The 9,445-nt window shown below is 42.2% G+C and overlaps 2 protein-coding genes across 2 annotated transcripts; both read left to right on the top strand.

The window, feature by feature from the left end:
• Positions 1 to 8: 8 nt before the first annotated feature.
• On the top strand, positions 9 to 2,778 carry LOC147006767 (uncharacterized; the record flags this gene model as incomplete). Its single annotated transcript, XM_085867882.1, has 2 exons — positions 9 to 111; positions 1,872 to 2,778. Coding segments are annotated over 2 exons (921 nt in total), but the record flags the coding sequence as incomplete, so codon positions are not given.
• Positions 117 to 1,747, top strand: LOC147006768 (uncharacterized; the record flags this gene model as incomplete). Its single annotated transcript, XM_085867927.1, has 2 exons — positions 117 to 1,383; positions 1,737 to 1,747. Coding segments are annotated over 2 exons (1,278 nt in total), but the record flags the coding sequence as incomplete, so codon positions are not given.
• Positions 2,779 to 9,445: the final 6,667 nt, after the last annotated feature.

Here is a 9,445-nt window from a genome sequence, read left to right as displayed (position 1 = left end):
TAAACAAACATCAAAAAATACATTCACGTGTGAAACCCTACAAGTGTTCATCGTGCAGTAAGGCCTTGACTCATTCATCTAGTTTAAACAAACATCAAAAAACACATACAGGTGTGAAACCCTACAAGTGTTCTGTGTGTGTGAAGGCCTTTACTCATTCATCAAGTTTAAACAAACATAAAAAAATACATTCACGTGTGAAACCCCACAAGTGTTCTGTGTGTGTGAAGGCCTTTACTCATTCATCTAGTTTAAACAAACATCAAAAAATACATTCAGGTGTGAAACCCTACAAGTGTTCTGTGTGTGTGAAGGCCTTTACTCAATCATCTAGTGTAAACAAACATCAAAAAATACATACAGGTGTGAAACCCCACAAGTGTTCTGTGTGTGTGAAGGCCTTTACTCATTCATCAAGTTTAAACAAACATAAAAAAATACATTCACGTGTGAAACCCCACAAGTGTTCTGTGTGTGTGAAGGCCTTTACTCATTCATCAAGTTTAAACAAACATAAAAAAATACATTCAGGTGTGAAACCCTACAAGTGTTCTGTGTGTGTGAAGGCCTTTACTCATTCATCTAGTTTAAACAAACATCAAAAAATACATTCAGGTGTGAAACCCTACAAGTGTTCTGTGTGTGCGAAGGCCTTTACTCATTCATCTAGTTTAAACAAACATCAAAAAATACATACAGGTGTGAAACCCTACAAGTGTTCTGTGTGTGTGAAGGCCTTTACTCATTCATCTAGTTTAAACAAACATCAAAAAATACATACAGGTGTGAAACCCTACAAGTGTTCTGTGTGTGCGAAGGCCTTTACTCAATCATCTAGTTTAAACAAACATCAAAAAATACATACAGGTGTGAAACCCTACAAGTGTTCTGTGTGTGTGAAGGCCTTTACTCAATCATCTAGTGTAAACAAACATCAAAAAATACATTCAGGTGTGAAACCCTACAAGTGTTCTGTGTGTGTGAAGGCCTTTACTCAATCATCTAGTGTAAACAAACATCAAAAAATACATTCAGGTGTGAAACCCTACAAGTGTTCTGTGTGTGCGAAGGCCTTTACTCAATCATCTAGTGTAAACAAACATCAAAAAATACATACAGGTGTGAAACCCTACAAGTGTTCTGTGTGTGCGAAGGCCTTTACTCATTCATGTAGTTTAAACAAACATCAAAAAATACATACAGGTGTGAAACACTGCAAGTGTTCTGTGTGTTTGAAGGCCTTTACTCATTCATCTAGTTTAAACAAACATCAAAAAATACATACAGGTGTGAAACCCTACAAGTGTTCTGTGTGTCCGAAGGCCTTTACTCAATCATCTAGTGTAAACAAACATCAAAAAATACATACAGGTGTGAAACCCTGCAAGTGTTCTGTGTGTTTGAAGGCCTTTACTCATTCATCTAGTTTAAACAAACATCAAAAAATCCATTCAGGTGTGAAACCCCACAAGTGTTCTGTGTGTGTGAAGGTCTTTACTCATTCATCAAGTTCAAACAAACATCAAAAATACATTCACGTGTGAAGTCCTACAAGTGTTCTGTGTGTGTGAAGGCCTTTACTCATTCATCTAGTTTAAACAAACATCAAAAATACATTCACGTGTGAAGTCCTACAAGTGTTCTGTGTGTGTGAAGGCCTTTACTCATTCATCTAGTTTAAACAAACATCAAAAAATACATTCAGGTGTGAAACCCTACAAGTGTTCATCGTGCAGTAAGGCCTTGACTCATTCATCAAGTTTATATCGACATCAGAAAATCCATTCAGGTGTGAAACCCCACAAGTGTTCTGTGTGTGAAGGCCTTCCCTCAATCATCAAGTTTAAACAAACATCAAAAAACACATACAGGTGTGAAGGCCTTCCCTCAATCATCTAGTATCAACAAACATCAAAAAACACATCCAGGTGTGAAGTCCTACAAGTGTTCTGTGTGTGTGAAGGCCTTTACTCATTCATCAAGTTTAAACAAACATCAAAAAATACATACAGGTGTGAAACCCTACAAGTGTTCTGTGTGTGTGAAGGCCTTTACTCAATCATCTAGTGTAAACAAACATCAAAAAATACATTCAGGTGTGAAACCCTGCAAGTGTTCTGTGTGTTTGAAGGCCTTTACTTATTCATGTAGTTTAAACAAACATCAAAAAATACATTCAGGTGTGAAACCCTACAAGTGTTCTGTGTGTCCGAAGGCCTTTACTCAATCATCTAGTGTAAACAAACATCAAAAAATACATACAGGTGTGAAACCCTACAAGTGTTCTGTGTGTCCGAAGGCCTTTACTCAATCATCTAGTGTAAACAAACATCAAAAAATACATACAGGTGTGAAACCCTGCAAGTGTTCTGTGTGTTTGAAGGCCTTTACTCATTCATCTAGTTTAAACAAACATCAAAAAATACATACAGGTGTGAAACCCAACAAGTGTTCTGTGTGTGTGAAGGCCTTTACTCATTCATCTAGTTTAAACAAACATCAAAAAATACATACAGGTGTGAAACCCTACAAGTGTTCTGTGTGTGTGAAGGCCTTTACTCAATCATCTAGTTTAAACAAACATCAAAAAATACATTCAGGTGTGAAACCCTACAAGTGTTCTGTGTGTGTGAAGGCCTTTACTCAATCATCTAGTTTAAACAAACATCAAAAATACATTCACGTGTGAAACCCTACAAGTGTTCATCGTGCAGTAAGGCCTTGACTCATTCATCAAGTTTATATCGACATCAGAAAATACATTCAGGTGTGAAACCCTACAAGTGTTCTGTGTGTGTGAAGGCCTTGACTCATTCATCAAGTTTAAACAAACATCATAAAACACATACAGGTGTGAAGGCCTTCCCTCAATCATCTAGTATCAACAAACATCAAAAAACACATCCAGGTGTGAAGTCCTACAAGTGTTCTGTGTGTGTGAAGGCCTTTACTCATTCATCAAGTTTAAACAAACATCAAAAAATACATTCAGGTGTGAAGTCCTGAAAGTGCTCGACGTGCAGTGAGGCTTTTACTCAGTTCTCAAGTTTATAGAAACATCAAAGAATCCAGATGAAAGATAAACCGTACAAGTGATCTGGGTGAAACGAGGCACTGCAAGCAGACATGGAACTCGTGTACAAATTATTGAAAAGGACAACATTCCTGAAGGAGTTGTGAGTGCCAGTGACTTTGGCCGAAATTATGACGATATGATGTTCAATGATCGAAATCTCACATATGAAACCCAGAATTGTGTAAAGATCATCCCATAGGTAGAGAAATGGAACACCCGGACTCGACACATGTTCCAGATTCATGTTGTGATGTAAAACAAGTTTATTTTGTTTTCATTCATCCTTGTTTTGTTTATTAAACTGTTTTTCAATTTATCGATGATTCTTGTGATTGATAAATGATTCTTGCATGGAACCACGAGTAGTCCAAGTTTGAAGTGGTTTCTCTGTACCAACCTGTGTTCCATTGGTGGGTATCTTTCTATTTCTGGACCAAGCAACCAACCCAATACAGGTAATTGCTCTGTCACGAAGTGTGGAAATCTCAAACCCGAGCACGAACTAGTGGAATCGAAGTTCCACCAGTCGGTGTCAGAACAATGCATTAATGTCGATGGTAAAAGGAGGGATCTCTGTCTGACTGGACAGAACACTTTACTCGTGAGAGACGTGAGAATCCTACCGGGATAAAAACTATTATAAAGAAGCTTCGAAGTCTTATCAAGACGATTTCTGAGAGTAAGAGGAATAAAAATCCAATATTATATTGTAACAGCCTTGGGACCGGCACGGGAGCCCGGTTCGAGTTCCACAGCCACAAGCAAGTTCCCTGACCTGTTTGTGACGTCACAATACTTGTTGGGACCGTGTGTTTAACTGAGTGATGTGCCGATAGGTGCTCGCAATCTTCCTTATCTGGCCGAGCAATCGCGAGCGCTCTGAGCTGGAATGAGCCAGCTCATCCAATGACACCAAAATCACCAAATATGATCACCAGGAGCACAATCCAACCCCGAGACCAGTTCAATTCATTTAACAACATTCAAATACCACTCGTCGCTTAACTGACGGGATTACTGAGAGGGGTGGAAAAAAGAGGGGTGATGGACGGATGGAAAGAGAGAGCAGGGAGGGGGAGCGAGGAAGGGTGGGGAGCGAGGAGGGAGGGAGAGAAAGTGAAGGGGTTGGGGTGAGGGGGAAGGGAAGGCAGTGGAAGGTGAGAGGAAGTGAAAGCAGACGTACAGTGGAGCATTAATTACGATTCACCTCTCATCAAAATACTTCTGCATGGAATAACAGTGAAGATGGAAACAAAATAATGTCTGAAATCCATTTTCTACCAGTCATACTATAAATCCCGCCCAGAGACAAACACTGCCCACACACGTTTGGACACAAACACCACCCAGACGCGTCTGGAGCCAAGCTGTCCAGAGTCAGACATGTCCGGAGACGAACTCCCGTCCGGAGACAAACACTGCCTGAACACGCCTGGAGCCAATCTGTGTGGAGACAAACGCTTCCAGAGACAAACACTCCCCAGAAACAAACATCGCTCTGACAAACACCAACCCGACACATCCGGAGATAAACACCGCTCCGATGCGTCTGGAGATAAACTCCCGTCCAGACATAAACACTGCCCGACACGTTCAGAGACAAACACCGCCTGGGCACGTTTGGAGACAAACACCGCCCGAAGGCAAGCCGTTGGGAGAGAAACTCCTTCCCTTCCCCTGAACAAAATTTCAGGTCCACTGAATGAAAATTGTCAATTTTATGCAAACTTGACTTTTTCTGATCTTTGACCAAAAAAACCAGAAGAAGAAACAAAACAGAAAAAGAACCCAGAGAAAATACAGAAGAAAACCCCATAAAAAAAACCCAGTAAGAAACCAGAAAAAAACATTTTAAAATACAAAAAAAAGAACCAGAGGAAACAAAAGACCAGAAAAAAACAGGGTCTTAATTCACCATTTTTTTTTGGCTGCTGAACCATCCCTTGACTTCGAACAGGCCACGACGATTTCTAAACCACAACAAAAGAAATTTCAATTTCCTTGCTCATATTATCGAATGCCTGATCATCATCGCTACGAATCGCTGGGTACATTGCAATGCTTCTAAACGCCCGGAGACACCAGTGTTCGTGGCTTTATTTCATTTCCGCCAGGTCATCACCTCGAAAATTTCAAACGAAGCCGAATTACAAAATCTAAGATCCAGAAGTGGATGATAATTGTTGCTTCTGGGACAACCATTCAAATGAATTGGGTGAAAGGGGAAAACTTTCTGACCCAAGCCCCAAAAGCTCAAAATGGGAGACTCACTTCCTCCCCACCTATCCCCCTCCCTCCCATTTGAGCAAATGAAAAATTGAGACTTACTGATTAAAGCACTTTTTTCCCCCCAACATAATCACAGTCCTTTCATATTTTCATTATACTAAAAGAGTGAACCAACGAATATTTACCCATGTTCTACTTTGGGGAATAACTTAATTTTCTTATAACATTCATTTCCATCGAGTTTATTCACAAAGAATAACTTGGAACTTGGTTCTTGGTTTAAGTATCTTTGTTGAGCAAAGATGAAATGATAAACTTTTTCTCAATGTTCTTGTCTGACCCACTTCTGAGCCACATATCATTTTGAGATTGCAGTAAATAGTTTTTCCATTGTTCAATTGATAAGCATCAAAGTTTTCAGTCCATTCAACGATATTTTTTTTTTCCTTTACATCCTCCAACTTATTTGTAATTAAATTTATCCACTTATTTGTTTTATCTACTTTTTGCCCGGTTATTTCTTCAATAAGACTTATTTGATATTTCTCACGTTCATTTTGTTTCCCATTTAAATGCCAAGGCTGATTGTGTCTCCACTCTTTGGTTTGGTTACTGCTTGGTTCTATCATTTATAAATCAGTAAAAAAGACGGCGGAAACCCGTTAAAATACCCAACCCAATATCTTAACACTTAAATATCTTAACACTCATACTTATAACCATGAGGGAGACGATTGATTCCATTCTCTAAAATATATATTTTATCATCAAAAGCTTCTAATGCTTTCTTATTTACCTCTTCTGTATATAATTGATGTTCATAACTTCTTATTGTATTCATTTTTCGATACTCTTCCTTCTTTAAGGTTAAACAGTTGTAATAATGTTTAAAGTTTATTGTTTGCTTGATTATATTGTTGTGGGCCGGGGAGTCGAGTCGGGTGAGAAGACCACTAGGTGGGGGAAGCTATCTCGGTTCCCACCAGGACACCTCAGAATTTTAGGTCGTCACAGATGGATAATTCCGTGACGCGGCGGGTCTCTTAACCGACCGTGGATGTCAATAACTCAACCGCCTGATCTTGGGTCCCCCCGTCTTAGGGTTAATCAGGTTACCTAATTAATCACGTGGTTTAATTCCCGGGGAACACGCCCTTGGTACGCCTTGTCCGAACCGGATCACTCTGCCGGACCAGATCACTTTACCGGATTGGATGCAGCCGAGCGACACTGCCAAGGACGTCCCAGCTAAAAGAAAACGGATCGTTGGGAATAAAGTCCCGACTAAACTCAGATTCGGACCATGCTGGATCAATGACAGAAACCACAAAGACGAGCTGGGAACATTCCTAATGATAATTTATTAACAGTGGGTGAGGAAAGGTATGTGGTACGATAAAGATTTATTGGGGTGTGTTGTGCAGAGATGGGGGAGAGAGGTGTGGTGCAGCAAATAAACAGGCAACTTACAAAAGGGGATACAGAGCAGACTTAACGCGAAATTAATAACAATAATAATGATAACGATCTTCTGCAGTCTTACTTAAGCAGACAGGTGCCAGGACACACACACACACACGCACACAGACACAGAAAACCCGATGAAGAGGAAGTTTTGAACCAGGAAGGGATGGGAGTTGAGGCTACGTTCTCTGTACCTTTGTGCTTGATAGCACGACACGCCACCAATACGTTTTAGGGGGGATGCTCCGTAGTGCGGTACCTGACAATGGGCCCGTCGTCTCTGGCTTCAGCCGCACGTGTGGAGACCATGTTCGCGAAGGAGGAGCTTGAGTGGAGAAGGGGCGGAGTCCAGAGTGCGAGGATGGAGTGGCAGGCGGGACCAGGTAGGCGGGTGGGGTTGACGTCGTGTGGGCGGAGATGAGGAGGCGGAGAAAGAGAAAGGCGGAGGAACTGCTCCGACCTTTACAGGACTTGCAGCTCGGGGGGAGGGGCCACCCCGAATCGAAACGTCATCACCTGAATTGGACGCTCCGATTGGCCCCGACCCCTCACATGGCCCGCCAACTTTGGCCGGAAACCGCCTCACTTCGTTTCCGGCAAGGCCATCCCAGACAGCTGGAATATTCCGCTCCGACCCCACGAGATGACATGAATCGCCCACACCGAAATTGGCACGCGAATCATCCTGCAAACCCCTCCCCCCCCCGGGCCGTGCCCTGGCAACCGGCCGAGGGTCCCGCATGCCCACCCGGGCGCCCGCCCAGCGCCGATCGCAGCCCTGCTGGCCGTAAAGACGAGAAGAAGTTCTCTATCCGTGGAGAATACACTGCTGCCAGTGAGGGCAGAACGTACATCATTATGGATAAATCCATGCACGTTTCGCGAGCGGCGTACGTGTCTGCTTTCGAGCACATTCCATACAGTGCGCGCGGTTCGGCCATTACGCACTTGGCCAGCGCTCGCACCCGCACGACTCTGCTGGCGTGTGCGCGGGGCGAACACCAATATGTCGGATATTGAGGTCGAAAAGGAACAAGCCGCTTCGACCTCGCACACCCGCATCCCGCCTAACTTGGCGTGGAGTCGCCTTTATCGGCCTCCGTACGCGTTTCGTGCAACCGGCAATCTTCCCCAGATCATCGGAAGCTCGAGTCGATAATCCCGCACCGCCAAGTGCACCACATGACTCGCTGCACACGTTTGGTTTCGGGCTCGCCCGGAAACGAGGATCTCTTTGCAGCAGTTCCATCACAGCGGCGCCGCCATGAGGCCCCACCTTACAGCGAAGGCGCACGCGGCTGATTTACCGCAGGAAAAATCAGACGAAAAGAAGAGTAGGGACGAAATGCAGGAGAAAATGATTTTAGCAACCCCGGCTATTAGATCATCGCAACGCACTCCCTTGTTGTCCCGCTAAACAAAAGGAAAGGGACTATCTACACGTATAATAATGGAATAACTGTCTTGGGACACCTAGCTGTTGTGTGCATGCGGTTCCGAGAACCGCAACAATATTTTTCTTTATTCCCTTGAGCTTATCACACCCTTCAATATTATTATTATCAATATACTTAAAGCATAAGTCTTTGATCTCAATCCTATAAATTCACTCATTACCTTCCCACCCAATTCATCTTTAAACTTTCCAATAACCTTTTTATTTTTTGATGAAAACAACACATCACCTGACTTATAATTACTTGTATCATATATATCAATATTTTCAATCATATCCTCATATACATCACTTGTTTTAATTTCTAATATAAAACGATCTGTATCCATATATAACAATGATACATTATCCTTATACTTTGGTTTTAAATTAGTAGAGCAATAGTCATACATTAACGACTTTGACAAGTCAATAATTGATGTTCCTACATAAATTAGTTTGTCCATTTCAATACTCTCTTTTTTCAAATGAATAGCACAAAAGTTTTTTGAAAACACCTCCGCTCGCTTAAAACTTGTACTATTAATTAATTTTGAAGCCTGTTTCCAAGATGTAGCAAGTCTTATGTTTTGCCTATTCCTAACATTTTCCATCGTCTTTCCAAATACAGCGTCTAGATATTAATACTGAAGGACCAATTTTGTGCTCCTCCTAGCGGTCGCGTCACGTTTTTCTCGGTACTGTGACCTGGACTGAAAGAAACTTCGTACCTGTAAGAGTGCATCGCACATAGTGGCAATAGTCAACTTTCAAATCTGAAGCATCTATATATTAATACTGAAGGACCAATTTTGTGCTCCTCCGAGCGATCGCGTCACGTTTTTCTCGGTACTGTGACCTGAGAGGTTTTGACACGTGTACGTCAAAGTAGACACGTGTACAAATCAGGGGACTTCTTCACAAGGAGTAGTGTACACCAAAAATGTCGTGTACAAGGACGTTTTGTAGGCCTCATTAGGTAAGGCCATGGAGTACATCGACTGGGATCCAGCTCTTACGAGAGCCGCCACTGGTTGTCATATTGGGCTCATGGAACGGAATCCGTCTGTGACGGGGTTTCGGCTAGTTATTCATTAATTTACAAGCCGGAAGGCGACATGGGTGGTCGCTATATAATTGCATACTAGTCATACAGTTTTTGACGGATCGGGCTGAAAATTTTTGACAAAGAGGTTGATCATAGTGCGCATAAAAGCGCGGAAGCCGATTTTTGATTTTCG

This window comes from Eptatretus burgeri, unplaced genomic scaffold, assembly GCF_056783735.1.
Source record: "Eptatretus burgeri isolate ZD-2024b unplaced genomic scaffold, Ebu_testis_v1 Ebu_testis_scaffold_3154, whole genome shotgun sequence".
Lineage (NCBI taxonomy): Eukaryota > Metazoa > Chordata > Myxini > Myxiniformes > Myxinidae > Eptatretus > Eptatretus burgeri.
This window is presented reverse-complemented; position numbering and strand designations above follow the sequence as displayed.